The sequence below is a fragment of the Nannospalax galili genome, unplaced genomic scaffold, assembly GCF_000622305.1.
Source record: "Nannospalax galili isolate Female #2095 unplaced genomic scaffold, S.galili_v1.0 scaffold346, whole genome shotgun sequence".
Taxonomy (NCBI): Eukaryota; Metazoa; Chordata; class Mammalia; order Rodentia; family Spalacidae; genus Nannospalax; species Nannospalax galili.
The window spans coordinates 2403000-2419403 of record NW_008357637.1 but is presented as its reverse complement, the minus strand read 5'-3'; the positions used below and the strand labels follow the sequence as shown (position 1 = coordinate 2419403).

The following is a 16404-nucleotide window of genomic DNA, read 5'->3' as shown; positions in this document are numbered from 1 at the left end:
CAAAGCATTTGTAAACTATAAATTACCACACAAATGCAAAGGATTATTGCAATTAGTCTAAGCTAACTTCTTTGATAACAAATTCTGAATATTTTTAATTTTTTAATATTTTATTTATTTTTTATTGTATGTGTATGAGTGTACTGCCTGCATGTAGCTAGGTGCACCCATGTTGTGCAATGCCCACAAGTCAGAAGAGAGCATTGGATCCCCTAGAACTGGAGTTATGAATGGTTGTTAGCCACCATGTATGTGCTAGGAATTAAGCCCCAGTCCTCTGCAAGAACAGACAGTGCTCTTAACCACTGAGCCATCTCTCCAGCCCGCAAAAATCTAGGTGACAGCACCTTTGGTCACCTGACCTGCAGTCATCCTGGTCTCCCATCCCAGCCACCATTCACTTTGAAGAGTGATTGCAGCAGGCCAGACAGGAGCCTCATCTAGAAAGTCTTTAAGAAAATTATCCCTGGCCTCCAGCCCAAGACTCTGGAGTAGAACCCAGAAAAGTGCATTCTTTTCAAAAGCTCCACCACAGAATCTCAACAATCAATCAGTTCAATTACTGCTTAGCCCTTGGTTTATTTTCTACTGCTAGTTTGCTTAGTTTGGTGTAAACATTTATCTTATAAGCCAGATGCTGTTCATACACCTCTAATTCTAGCACTCAGGAGGCTAAGGAAAGACATCGTGAATTCAAGGCCACTCAGGGCTACACAGTGAGACTCTGTCAACAACAACGACGAAAACAAAAACTTGCATTAATTGAGCAGACTACCCATGGTCTGGACTTAGCTCCACAGGGAACCAATCATTATAATCCACTGCAATAAAATATACCATGATCCATTAACTTCAGTGCTACAACAATGCATGAAGATGCTGAAAGGGTCTACACTTACCACACTGTGTTCTGCTTTCCTGGGTAACAGGAAGATCATCTGATTAGGTGCCACTACTAAACAGATGGCAGCATTCCGAAAACAGAAAGACTGCTAACCAGTTTAAAAGGCATAAATGATTTTTTAAAAAAATACACAGCTTTCTAAAGAAACCCAGAGACTTTGCACTTCAGAAGTCTACCATAAAGAGGGAAGCTGACCAAAACTATGAGTGTTTAAAAATATGTTCAATTAACTAAACATATCAGTGTAAAATCAGTATAACTTCATCCTTTAGGTTTAGCATATACGAACTGTGAAAATCACACATGACATGTGGTATGATATGGTTCTGAACACCACCTCTTCCAAATTTAGCAAAAATGACATGTGAATTTTGCAGGTATCCTGAGTGCATTTAGGTGCTGCGGAACGTGGTCATGTCTTTCGGCTCTCTGCTGGGGACACACCAGTCATCAGCCTCGTGGTTGGTGTTGTAATGCTTCCAGGCAGCTTTATTATACACAGGAAGTCTTTCAATGGATTCTGTTGATAGAGCCTGAAAAGAAACCCAAGTCCTCTAAGTCAGGCATTTTTAAGACTTCATTATTTGAGATAATAGAGTGGAAAAACAACTATGAAGTAAATATTCTACCAGCCTCCTCATTAATCACCGATCCCTATACACATTTCTTCAGACGGACATATTTGAACTAGGCTGTTTACTATACCCCTGGCACTGATAACTCTGTGATTGGGTGTGATACTTTCAGTCATTCCCCAGCCAGCTGGAAAAGTTCTAGATTGACGTTTTACACAGGTAGACACACCTTCCACAGAGTACAAGCCCAGCCAGAAGTCAGCTACTTTAAAAAGTTGATTAAGTGTGAAAGCATAAAAAAGCAAATCTTCCTTAATATACATATTTAGATTTGATGAGACCTGTTCTATTTACAAGAAGTAATATAATCTTTTTCACTATTTAGCACTGTACTTAAGAAAAAAAATATCAATACTATTATCAATAAATTTTATCTAAGGTATCTTGACTTTTGCATAAACAATGCTTGGGCCGTTTTTATTGCTCTCAGGCATACACAGCATCTTAATTTAATTAATAACTGTTTGATCTTAGATTTGGCAGGGCCATTACAAATGCTTATAGAATAAACCCCAAACATTTGCTAACTAAGCTATACCCCTAAACCCTAAACTGGCATTTTAATAAAGACAAGCCGGACACTGGAGTCCATGTCTAATTGTAGCACTCGGGAGGAATGAGACCAGAATCTTATACAACATAGGGACATCTAGTCCCCAAAGGGACACAAACATGTTGGGTCTTGTTTAGATCTTGTGTTTTTCCCTCTCTCTTTCCCTTCCTCCCCTTCTCCCTTCCTCCCCTGCTGAATGCTGGAGACTGAACCAAGGGTCTTTCTTGTACAGATGAAACAAGCACACTACTACTGAGCTACCCCAGTCCAGATTCCTGCCATTAAAGGCAATTTTGGTTATCGCACATGTATTTTTGCAGCCTGTATGTCTCATGTTCCTAATACATTACCTACCATTCATTCACTGTTCTATTTTAGCTTCCTGTAAACATAACAGGAAGCAGAGATAGACTATGTTTTCTGTTATATCTTCAAATTAAATGTCTTCAGAATTTTAACAGCACACCCTTGCTATTTCCCAAGATGTAGATAATACAGAACTAGAAATTTCCTTCTGATAATGCTACATAATAAGGTCTTTAATGTGGATGAGTTTAATGATTCTATAAAAATTCTTGTATTCTAGTTTTTTTCCAAAAAGAAAAACTTTTCACCGAAATGCTTTTTATGAACAGTCCAGAATTTCTTTATCTATATGCTATACCAAAATATTACATTTGGTGGTAAAAATAGTGCACTGATGTTGCCCCATATAAGTTCATCACAAATGACATATTAAAAACAATAACATCTATAATGAATTTAATTTTTTCAGATTGATTTTTCTCACACAAATTCTTGAGCTTATCCTATAAAATTGGTGCCATCTAGTGACCAAAACAAGAAATTTAGAGGCACCAGCATTCATTCTTTCTTCCGTTTCTCCCTCCCTTCCTTCCCTTCCTTTCCTTCCTTCCTTTGATTCTCTCTCTCTCTCTCTTTCTTTCTTTGAGAAAGGGTCTCCCTGTAGCCTCAGCTAGATTCTGACTCACTATGTAGACCAGATTGGCCTTGAACTCAGAGATCCGCCTGTCTCTGCCTCCTGAGTGCTGGGATTAAAGGCATGCACCACCACACCCAGCCCAACCCACACTTCTAAAATTATTATTACATTTTATTTATTCTGTGGATACGTGTGGCTCAGCAGTTAAGATACTTGTCACCAAGCCTAACCATCTGAATTCAATCCCCAAGATCCACACAGTGCAAAAAGAGACTGACTCCTGCAAAGTTGTCCTCTAACCTTCATATGAGTGCACCCATACACAAACACACAATAAATAAGAGTTTTAAAAAAATAAAAACTTTACTGGAGGTCAGAGGAAGAACTTGCATAGCATGTGGGAGGTCCTGGGTTCAATCTTCAGTAACACACACACACACACATACACACACACACACACACACACAAGCTGGGTGTTATTACTGGCCGACAAGATGGTTCAGTAGGTAAAGATGCTTATCACCAAGCCTGATGACCTGAGTTCAACCTGCAGAACCCACATGGTGGAAGGAGAGAAATGACTCTGGCAAGTTGTCCTCTAATTTCCACATGTACTCTGTGACACATGTACACCCACTAACATACATTATCCATCTATCATCTGTCTGTCTGTCTGTCTAGCTAGCTAGCTATCTGAATGAATGAATGAATGAATATTAAAAAATGATAAGGTCACTGACCAGTCATATGCTTCACATTAAATTTATGATTTTTTTTTCAGTGCTGGAGGGTGAGGGTGCATTCTTGTGCATTTATGATTTTCTATAAGAACCCTATTTTATATTACCCCTCAGCTGTCAAAATGGATAAGGTCCCATGTAAATGTTTTTGCATTTATTAAACAGCATAAGGTAGAGTAAAAATTCATTACACATTTTCTTCTTTTTTTAATGTATTTGAGTGTTTTGCCTGCATGTATGTAAGTGCACTCATGTCACGCAATGCCTGTAGAGGCCAGAAGAGGGCATGGGATCCCCTAGAACTGGAGTTAAGGATGGTTGTTAGCTGCCATGTGGGTGCTGGGAACCAAACCCCAGCCCTTTGGGAGAGCAGCCAATGCTCTTAAAATCACTGAGTCATCTCTCTACCCCCCCCATTACACATTTATTTATTATCAAAAGAAATAGGGTTCAATCAAGAAGGCTATGGTATTACCTTAATGTAGATAACTGCATCTGTCCCGTAGCCCTCTAAGGAATACAGCTTTAGGTCTCCTTGGAAGTACTGTGCATAAAGGCGTGATATGGGCAATCCATAACCAAAACCAGCCTGTCCAATGAGAAAACAAAATTCTATTCAGAGAGCCACATACCGAAACATTTTCTAATTAAGATAAATACCAGTGAATACACAGGGCTATCAGAGCCCAGGCATCTGAAAGAGCTCATAAACTATAAGTACTGGTAAGGAATAAGCTGAAGATGAGTTAAGAGCATTAGCTCATCTGTTCTGGACAACTTAAAGTTTAAAGTCAGTCTATAAAATGATGTGGTAGTCTGGGAAAGGCATCCTGCTTTTCTCTGCTAGCCTACTCTAGGGTACCCTAATACTGCTTTTGGCAAAATCATATACAGCATGTTCTCTCTATTGAAGCAAGATGAGAAAATGCTTCATTGCAGCTTTACTAGTAACTGGTGGATCTCATGACTTCACACCATGGATTTCTAGTCTTTGTTCTGAACCTGGAGATAATCTGTAATAACCCAGTTTCTAATTCTCACTGACAGATCTCTTCCCAAAAATCTTCAAAGCAAACAAGCACTCCCACCATCCCCACTCCCTGCCCTAGAGATAAAAAGCCAAGCTTCTAGAAAGAGCTTTTCAGGCAAGATCAGGTCTCTCCCTCCCATTTTCCATCTACCAGAAACAATCTCCTGTCCCCAAGTTTCTTAAACACAGCACTTCTAGGTCTTTGTTCAACTATTTCTTGTATCCAGTCCTTTACCTGGATAAATCCTACAAACTCTTACAAAAATACTTGAATAAAAATAAAAATGGTTTCTATTACCAAATCGTGTCTTCAATGGCATTACACACAGAGTGATAATTTATGGGAACATAGGAGTCATTGTGCTAATAACAAACTTAGGCTCTAACTTTACTTTCTACCAATTAATTTATATTCTATTTACTATTATCATTATCATTATTATCGTGTGTATATGTGTGAGTATACAAGATGGGGGGAAGGAAGGAGGGAGGGAGAGAATGTGAGAACAGGTATGTGTGAGTCACGGTACACACATCATGTTGCACATGTGGCGGTCAGAGGACAACATTCTGGAGCTGATGCTCTCCTTTCCTCCTTTCACCATAGGATCTAGAGATCAAACTCAGGTCATCAGGGTTGTGAAGCAGACACTTCTACCCACTGGCCCCAATTATTTTATATTCTAAACAGAGTTTCTATATGTCTCTCCAAGTCAAGTACTCAATTTCCAACTTTCTCCCTGCCCTGGGAGGTTGAGCTGTATAGAGTATGTAAATGGGCCTCCATGTTCTCAGTTTCCTGAGGGGCCTAATATTGTGGAACCAGCAGAGGGGAAAGAGAATCAAGTCAGGGTACTGGCTTCCCTGATCCCTGATCTCTGCCACGTAAGGATGCTTTGGTCCAGGGATGTTCTTGAGAATAAATAGCATCAAAACAATTATAATTGAGGCTCAGACAGGTGACTTTAAAAGATCAGAATTATAGTCTTGTTTCTGAGTTGACACTATGAGATCTAATTACAAATACTTGAGGGAATACTCATTAAAGATTAATTAGTGTTGGCCAAATAAGAGTAAAATCTGCAGCCACTCTTCATTTGTGAAATAGTGTAACATGTTTGGTTTACCACAGGGAATCTGCTGTGATGTCCCTACCAAGAGTGACAAATAAAAATCTTAAACAATAATCTGTCTTGTGTCCATTCCAATTTTAAAAAAAGTATTCCCAGGGCTGTTTAAATTCAGAGGAGTGTTTGTTTCTATAGTTTCTAAGAGCTTTCCTTCTTTCTTGTGAGCTCCTGCACAACTGGCTTTTGAGCAACCAGAGCCTGAAGACAACAATCCACACACCATGATACTGGATCACATACCAGGGGCACTGCGCGGGATGTCTCAACTCGAGGCCGGGGTGCAGTTGAATACATGTAATTGAACAGTCTGTCAATCTTCCTCAATGGAACACCACCTCCCCGGTCACTCATCTAAGGAGAAAGGATCATGCTGTGACCAAGTCCCACACATACAGTATCAAGTTTTAACTTCCAGCGACAAACAGACACAGACACACAGACAGAGACACACACAGACACTCACACTTACTACTGCTTTCGGGAATCACAGTCCAAGCTGTAAACAAAACACTGCCCTCACTGGAGTAGTTGACCTCACTTCTGTGGCTTTGTGTATTTCCTAAGCCTCACATTACATACAGCACAGGACAGGGCACAAGCAAAGCTAACCTTGAATTATTATAATTTATTATTCCATCCTGGTGGGCAGCATGATAACTAGGATCAAATAAAAAAGGAATATCTACCCAGCACTTGGGAGGCAGAGGCAGGCGGATCTCTGTGAGTTCAAGGCCAGCCTGGTCTACATAGTGAGTTCCAGGACAGCTGGGGCTACAGAGAGACCCTGCCTCAAAAAAAAAAAAAAAGAATGAACATCTATACTGACACAGCAGTGCCACTTCCCAAAGTTTATCTAAAGAAACTCAACTCAAGTATGCAAAGTACACATGGGAACATCCATCACAGGAAAACAAGGGAGCAACCAACACAGGAGATTATATAAACTAAGTACACTCTGAAATAGAATACTACTTAGTCATTCAAATATTATTTATATGTAATAGCAAGAGAGATGCCTACAAAAATTGTTACACAGCAAAGAACAAGTTAGAAACATTTACAAGTCTAACTATAAATATTAAGTCTGAAATGACATAAATCTGTCTTTAAAGTAAGTAATTTTTCTTTTCTTGGGGTTTTTGGTCTACGAATTTTTTCATAATTACTTTTATTATAAAAAAAATAAAGAAAAAAAGAAAAGGAGAGGCTGGAGATGTCTCAGCAGTTACGATTGTTTGCTGCTCTTGCAGATAACCCAAGTTCAGTTCTTAGCACCCACTATGGGCATCTGACAACTGTCTGTAACTCCACACACATAAATAAAATGAAATAAAATGAAATAAAATAAAATAAAATAAATAAAATAAAATAAAATAAATCTGAAAAAAAAAGAGCTGAGTGTGGTGGTATATACCTCCAATCTTGGCACTTGGGGCTGAAGCAGGATTGCTACAATTAGACACCAGCTTAGGCTACAGCATAAAATTCTATCTCAGAAAAATAAGGGCCCATGAGATAGCTCAACAGGTAAGGCATCTGCCACCACGCCTGAGGAGCTGAGTTCAGTCCCTAGGACCCACATGACAGAAGGCGAGAACTAGATCCCACAAGGTGTCCTCTGATCTCCACACCTGTATATTCACACAAAAAATAAATGAAACAAATAAATGCAACTTTGTAACACAGAATCCCAAACAACTTTTTAGTGAGTTATAAGGTACACAGATCTTCATATTCCTAGATTATTTTTCAACTCAAGTAATCATATGCTACTTTGAATTTTGTAATTTACTTACATATTATTTTACTGTTTTTCTTTATAGTTAATATGGACTATTCTCCTAGCCTATATTTTAATTTACTATAGACATTTTCTTTTGTCACAAAATCTAAATTTATGTTTACATTAACAATATGCTTTTAGCATATGTATATAATGAATAATATCTACTTTAAAAGTCAATAAACTGGGACTACAGAGATAGTCAGCAGTTAGAGCACTCACTGCTCTTGCAAAGGACCTGGATTAAATTCCCAGAACCTGCACAGCAGCTAACAACCATCCATAACTCCAGTTCCAGGGGATCCAATACCCTCTTCTGACCTCCACAGGCATTGCAGAACTGGTTGCACTTACATATACATGAAGGCAATACACTAATATACATAAAATAAAAAAATAAAAATATTTTTAAAATATTAAAAAGCCAATAAATCAAATGTCTTAGAGTTGAGTTTTCCTATATTATTTAAAGCAACATTGTATATATACTAGACTATATTTCTAATAGAAATAGACAACTATTATACTATCATACACTATTATACAACTATTTTCTTTTTGTGTGTGAAGCCAGGGTTTGAACCAAGGGCCTCATACATACTAGACAAACATTCTGTCACTAAGCTACACTCGAAGCCATATTTTAATTTTCAAAATTAAAAAAAATCTGCCTTGAGGTATCATTTGAAGTTCTGTTTCTAATACAGTCCAAACTATAGTATAAAGATATATAAGGGCATTAAAAGGAACATATATGCAGCATTATGATTGAAACTGTTCTTGGCTCTGAAGTCAAAGCCCTGCAAAATGATTTGTTTTGGTAAGATGAATGAAGAGCTCTGGGAATTTTCATAGAAGCTAATCCATTGCTCTGCTGCACTTCACTGGTGACATGAGTCTGAAAACAGAGAGGGAAGAGTACATCAGAACAGACACTAAGATAAAGGAGGTCTGCAGTGATGGCTCAGTGGGTAAGGCACTTGTTGTACCAAATGTGAGAACCTAAGTCCAAACCCTGTTGTAAGATGGGAGGTACAGACAGGAGAACCCCGGAAGCCTACAGGTCAGGTAGCCTGGCTCACACAGCAGCAACAGGAGACAGACCCTGTCTCAAACAAGATATAAGGTAAGGACTGACACGCAAGGTTGTCCTCTGACCTCCACATGCACATGCCTGCCTGCACGTGTGTGCGCACATACACACACACACACACAGTCACATACACAAAGATTAATAGGCAGAGTTGAATAAATGTTTCCTGGTTATCTTTAACCTTCTAGCCAAAGAGACTTAAACTATATGGCATGTACAAAATAAGAAGTGATTCTAGGAGTCTGATGAAAGCATGGGAGCTGAGCAGAAAGACTGTGAGGGTGTGAGAAGTGGCATCTTACTAGAAGAGGCAGGCAATCCAAGTCAGGGGACAGGACCAGAACTGATAAAACAGTCTCTACTTTGCAGCCAAATGACATAATAAAAAGAACTGGTGGTTAGAAAGAAGTCAAAGCAGATTTCCAAGAAAGCTATAAAAGATTACCAGAAGACTGTGGAGTCCTTTGAGTACAGGGAAGAAGGGATGAAGGGGGGAAGATGTTTGGGTATATCTTTCAAGCAAGAAGAATAACACTCTCACAGCAACTACAAGGAGAAAGATGTGAAAACCAAACAAGAAATCTCAGTCTGTGTCAAGAAAAGGAGGTGAGTGGTATCAGCAACAAGGCTGAGGAAAGTATGCCAGGTCACCTTCAGTGCACAGAATCTCCCCTTCTCAAGGCATCTAGTCAAGAGCCGCCACCCCTAACTTCCTGTTCCCCGTAACACTGGGATCCCTGAGTTAATTCATTAGAATTCAAGCCCAGAGGAAAAGAGCCTTCCTGACATGGTGACAGCTCTATACTAAGGTGTCTACTAGCCTCAAGATCACCTGGAATCCTGCCATTTTATCCAGCCCTCACAATCAAGTTTGTAAAATCACCAGCTATGAGTGAATCAAGACATTTACATTTTAATTGGAAAGGTATGTGTCTACAACGCATCATTCACTAGACACACAAAAATCTGAAAAAGCTGCATGGGTATAGGATTTTTAGCATAAATGGGGGAAAATGCCAACAATTTGAACAAGAAAAAAACAAACAAAACAAAACTCAGGTCTTGAGTCAAGGGTGACAGAGATGGAAGCTCTGCCTAAGAATATCAAGTCAGGCATACTGCTTCTCCATATGCAGAGGGAGGAGACAAGAGTAGATGCACTCATGTGACTGTTATAAAGAGCAGTGTGGGGGCAGCACCAAATGCAGGTAGGCTTTGTGGGTATGGGGCTGTGCACATGTTCAGTGTGTGTGTGTGCAAGTACATGTGCACATACACATTCATGAAGGTCTAAGGTCAACTTCAGGAGTCATTCCTCAGGAATCACCTACTTTGGTTTTGAGTTTTGTTTTGTTTGAGACATGTCCCTTACTGGATTTGGACTTGCTGGATAGGCTAGACAGGCTGGTTAGTGAGCCCCAAGGATCCACCAGTCTCTGCCTCTCCAAGTGCATGCCACCATGTCTGGCTTTTTACATGGGTGCTGGGGATCTGAACTCAGATCCTCATGTTTACACAGCAAGCACTCTACCAACTGAGCTATCTGCTCAGCCCCCAAGTAGTGTTTCTATACTGGTTTCCAGAATATTCTTTTCAAGATCCTAAGAACTTTCTTCTTTAAACAGCTTTATTAATATCTTCCTTATAATTCATGTTAAGCATACAACTCAATGGTTTGTATGTATTGACAGCTATGTGCAACTGTTACCAGAGTCAATGGATTATCACTATTATTGCTAGATTACTGTCATCCCCCTAAAAGAGAAATCCTGGATCATTTATCTATCACACCTTAGGCAACCACTAATCAATCTTTTGTCCCTATGTATTTGAGTGACGTCTCATAAACATCATATGTGAGCTTTTATAGCTAGTTTCTTTCATTTAGCAAAACATGGTTTCAATGCTGTTACATCCACCTGTGGCATATATCAATACTGCATTTCTTTTACAGTCAAATGTTACTCCATTTCCTGAACACACTACATTTTGTTTGCCTATTCACTGGTTGATGAGCATATGGGTTATTTCCTCATTTTGACTATGTGCTACTGTGAACATTCCTATATAAGCTTTTGCTTGAATAACTGTTTTCAATCATTTGGGGTTCCATGTTAGAATAGAATTGCTGGGTCACTATGAACTTTTTTTTATATCAATGGACAGATTCCCTGAGCAAAACCTTTCAGCACAGGACTCCCTGCTGAGTGTCTAAGAGCTCAGTTTAACCTGGACCCATACAGTGATGATGACCCAAAGGAATGGAGGCACTTCAGACCAGCATGGTAGAGCACGCAGCACAATGTCAGTACCAAAGCAGCAGACACACATACTGGACAATCTCCAAACAAGATACTGTAGGAGGCAAGTTAGCTGATGTAAAAGCCCAAACATGACTCTTAGTTCCCCAGCACCCTACCACCATCAAGTCTTATACCTCATTTGGAAACATTTGTCAAAAACAATCAGAAGTAAAGGATTAATTTGAGGGCTGCCAAGGGCCATTGACAAGCTAGGACAAACAACAGACTAACTGAAAAGCTCAGGAACGTGAGGGATCAAGATGGCCACAGGGCTTTGAAAAGTTCAACCCCAGGAATCTAGAAGGTCAAACTCTAGACGGGCTATGCACTCACTCAGGAAAGACCCCAGAAGGCTCTAAGTTCTCACCCCTAACTGATTGTTGAGATCAGGCTGTGTCCTGCCCTAAGTTACCCCATACTATATAAAACAGTAGTTTCCCAGACTGAGCCTTGCCCTGAGAAACTCCAGTTACAAGCACCTTTTGACTTCATAAGGAGGGTGACTGTGCATATGGGTGGACATATGAATGGCATCTTATGTCTGGCACTACCCACGTGGCACAGACTGTTAAATGAGTTATTCCTAAGAGTAGAATGGGTGCCACCCTATCCATTTATTGGGCTGACTTAACCTACACAGGCACATAACTGCATTAAAATCCTACTAGGGGCTGGAGAGATGGTTCAGGGGTTAAGAGCACTGGTTGCTCTTGCAGAGGACTCAGGTTCAGGTCCCAGAACCCATATGGTGGCTAACAGCCATCCTTAACTCCAGTTCCAGAAGATCTAACTGTCTTCTGGCCACTGTGGGTATTGCATACATGTGGTACACTTACATACACGCAGGCAAAACATTCATATACATAAAAATAAATAAAGAATTTTAAATCCTATCTGGGAAACAAAGCCCAAGAACTTATCAGATATAGCAGACCACGGAAAGGGTGTAACTCCCTCACCTGGGCCCCATTAAGAGGTACACACTCAGTACTGCAATGGCCTTCACTGATCTGTTACTTGATTATACAATGTGTGTGAAAGACCAACAGGCAGAGAACTCCTAACTGTTCTGAAGGCTTCAGCTTGATTCCATCTCTGTTGTTATCACAGACTATTCAATTGCCATCTGCTCATTCCTTCATCTGGACTCACTCAGTCCTGCCCTTTTGCTTCTGCATCTGGACTTATCTTGGAAGCTTTGCTCTCAAACCAGTGACCTGCAACAGCCACTCTCACAACTTCTGAAATCTCTGGAATTCTGCTGTGATGTCTTATAACCATTTATATCCATTCTAGAACATATATATATATATATACACACACATATAGATGACAGATCATAACTTGTCATGTGTAATTATGATCTGAGAGTTAATATTATTAAGATTAGAATAAAAGAAACTGCCAGCCAGGGAATGGGTTTGTCACCCAGAAAGAGCTCTCACACACAGTTCCAACAACTCATCAGACAACCTTAGAGCAGAGACTAGAGATGAGATGATGATGGGTAGGAGGGACCGCAGCCTGACTAGGACTGCACAGGTATACATACTTCCTGCCTTCTACTTAAACCTAAGCCTCCTATCAGGATCCCAAAGATGGACTTGGAAAGGGGGCATCAATGGACCTCTTTGTTTTTCTTCCCAACATGGCCACACTGAATAAACTCCTTTCTCTGCTTTTCACTATACCTTGTGTGTTTAATTGGCCTACTGAGGTCAGGCAGCTGAGCCTAGCCTATTAATGTTGCCAGAGTCCAAGCTCTTATTCTAACAACAATAATGAAATAAAAAAATTCAACCAATAATTCTATAACTGGGGCCAGAGAGCTCAGAAGGTTTAGACACTTGCCAATAAGCATGGCATTCTGAGTTCAATCCCCAGGACCTGCATAATGGAAGGAAAGAATTGACTCTCCTTCAAGTTGTCCTCTAAGCTTCACTCACACACCACAGCATGCACACACCCATACACATGAGTACAAATACACACATACACAAACACACACAGAATAAGTTGTATTAAGTAAATAAATTACTTTTTAATTACTAATTAAGTATATAAATTACTTAAATTTTATTTAAGGGGCTGGAGAGATGGCTGAGCAGTTTAAGAGCACTTGTTCTTGCAGGGTACCCGGGTTCAGTTCCCAGCATCCATATGGCAGTTCACAACCACCTGTGATCCCAGCTCTGGGGGAATCTGGCACCTTCTTCTGGTCTCTTAGTTAGTAGTGCACACAAACATGCAGGCACTCACACATACACATAAAATAAAAATAAATAGAAAGTAAAATAAAATTTATTTTAAAAACAATAATTCTGTAACCAGCAAATGCAAAACTATCCTTCAAAAATGAAAAAGCAGCGAAGACATGCCCATATAAAGTACAGCTGTTACCTCAAAGACAGTAAGAGATAATTTAACCTTAGCCAAACATTTCAGTCTTGAAGAAGAAAAACAAATTTTAAGTCACAAACATTTAACCAGTGCCTAAACTTAAATCTACGGGAATAAGCCTTTGCATAAGGAGAGACACAGTCATCAATCAAATAGAACTGAGAATCCAGAAACAAACTCAAAATCTGACAAGGTATTAAGACAACTGAATAGGGAAAGAACAGTTGCTTTGTTTTGCTAATGAATGATCTGGGACAATGGAGATCCACATGCAAAAGAATGAAGAGGAACTCTAAATGAGTTCCTCTAAGCAGATTAAACATCTGAACGCCAAGAGCTAAAACTAGCTAAGCATGGTGGCTCAACTTTGCAATCCTGGCACTCAGAAGGCTGAGGCATGAGATCTGGCCTAAGTTCAAGGCCAGACTAGGCTACAGAGTGAGACTATCTCAAGACAAAACAACAACAACAACAACAACAAAGAAAACCATAAAACTTTTAGAAGGAAGCAGACTAAGTTTTCAAGTCTTTTGGATAGGCAATGGCTTTTCAGCTATGACACTAATAGCACAAACAATAAAAGAAAATAGAATAATTGAAATTAAAAAATTTTGTGCTTCAAAGAAGATTATCAAGAAAGTAAAAAGAGGGCTCTGGAGAGATAGCTCAGCAGTTAAGAGCACTGGCTGCTCTTGCAGAGAACCTGGGTTCAATTCTCAGCACCCACATGGTGGCTAACAACCATCCATAACTCCAGTTCCAGGGAAATTCGATGTCCTCTTCTGACCTCCGCAGGCACTGCAAAACATGGGTACACTACCTACATGCAGACACATAAAATAAAATAAATAAAATATTTTTAAAAAAGAAAGTTTAAAAAAAGGAGCTGAGGAGCTCAGCAGTTAAGAGTGCTGCTCTGACAGGGGACCTGAGTTAGGTTCCCAACACCCACACTGAGCAGCTTATAACCACCTGAAACTCCAGCATCAAGGTATCCTATACCCTCTTCCGGCATCCTTGGGCACCTGTACTCATGTACATGTACACACACACACACACACGCGCGCGCGCACACACACCCTCATGTATACTTACATACACAACACACACATAGAATTTTCTTTTTTTAAAAAATATTTTATTATTTTTATTTTATGTGTTTGAGCATATTGCCTGCATGTGTATAAGTGTACCCGTGTCATGCAAGAAGAAGGTGTCAGATCCCTTGGAACTGGAGATACAGATGGTAGTTAACCAAAATGTGGGTGCTGAGAATCAAACCTGGGTCCTCTGCAAGAGTAGGCAGTGCTCTTAACATCTGTGACATCTCAGCCCCTAAAAAAATTTTTTAAAGAACCCACTGAATGGGAGAACACATTTATTAATAGTATGTCTCATTAGGGACAACTATATATGTCTATAGAAAGAACCCCTATACCCCAGCAATAGAAAGACAAAGAGCCCATTGAATAACCAAGCAAAGGATATTAACTGCCATTTCGTTAAAGAAACATTATTAGCCCTTTAGCAATGGAAGTTACTTAACACCATTAGTCATTAGGGTAACCCAAAACCACAATGAAATAACACTTTATACCCACAAAAATGGCTATAATAAAACACAGACAAGAAGTGTTGACAAGGATGCAGAAAACCTGGGGCCTTTACACATTCACTAATGGGAATATAAAGGGTGTAATAACTTTGCAAACAGGCTGGCAGCTCTTTAAAAGATCAACTCCTGGTGTACGTACAAAGACTAAAACATACATTCTCACAAAAACATGAATATTAACAGTAGTATTTTTCATAATGACCAGAAGTTAGAAACAAAGCAAATGCCTGTTGACCAATAAATGGATAAGCAAAATGTGCAATGCCCATTTGGTAGACATATAATTCGGCCACAAGAAGGAATGAACTATTGATGTGCACCGTAACATGCTAGGTTAAAGAAGTCACAAAGGTAACCTACTTCATTCATATAAAATTGCATTTACAAGAAGTGTCCAGAATCAAGAGACCCACAGAGAGTAAGGACAAGAGTGATTCCAAGGGTCAGGGAGAGGGACGAGTGAGTTCAATTACTAACAGGCTTTGAGACCTTTTTCTTGGGAGTGATGACCTACAGAGTAGCAATGCTTGTACAACCTGTGAACACATTGAAACCCACTGAGATATCACTTCAAATAAAGGAACAGCAGATACCTACAGAGTTCTGCAAGATGACTGTTTGCAAACTCTAATTCCGTATGTACTGGGAATATAGTGTAGGGCAAGTGGCACTTGGGGCTGAAGTGGGAAGGGTAACAAGTGTTGTACTGCTGCATTTGAGAGACCTAATTTCTTATTATCAACCATCACAGAAAGCAAATATTGGCTATTTAAAAACATAAAATCTTCGCCAGGCGTGGTGGTGCACACCTTTAATCCCAGCACTCGGGAGGCAGAGGCAGGCGCATCTCTGTGAGTTCAAGGCCAGCCTGGTCTACATATTGAGTTCCAACAGCTGGGGCTACAGGGAGACCCTGTCTCAAAAACAAAAAAGCAAAAAATAATTCAATCATTGTGATTTACTGCTGCTCTTATTTTCCCAAGCAGTCAGTCAAGCTAAGATTGTGTTATGGATGGGTTTTAGATCTCATAAGCTGTTTAAATTTGGTTTTAAACAACCTTACATATAAATGTTAAACTTTATCACTGTATAAAATGTACAGTGGTTTTATTGACATGTACACTCCAATGTTTACAGCTGCAAGACGATGATGCACACTCAGTATTGCACTTCATTACATTTCAGGCTCAAACTTAACCTAGAAGTTTAAATGACGCTGCATCTGTAATTTAGTAAATTTTATACAGGACAAACATTGATATCTTTATATGCAGT

The 16404-nt window shown here is 39.6% G+C and overlaps 1 protein-coding gene across 1 annotated transcript in view; it reads right to left on the bottom strand.

Annotated features, from left to right (window-relative positions):
- Positions 1-204: 204 nt before the first annotated feature.
- Positions 205-16404, bottom strand: part of Pdk1 (pyruvate dehydrogenase kinase 1) — a 29138-nt gene continuing 12938 nt past the window's right edge. Inside the window, exons 4-7 of the mRNA XM_017794900.2 lie at positions 7350-7422; positions 6176-6286; positions 4251-4364; positions 205-1437 (exon numbers count right to left, since the gene is read on the bottom strand). Coding sequence (XP_017650389.1) covers positions 1297-1437; positions 4251-4364; positions 6176-6286; positions 7350-7422 — 439 coding nt within the window. The 3' untranslated portion in view covers positions 205-1296. The remainder of the gene's footprint in view (positions 1438-4250; positions 4365-6175; positions 6287-7349; positions 7423-16404) is intronic.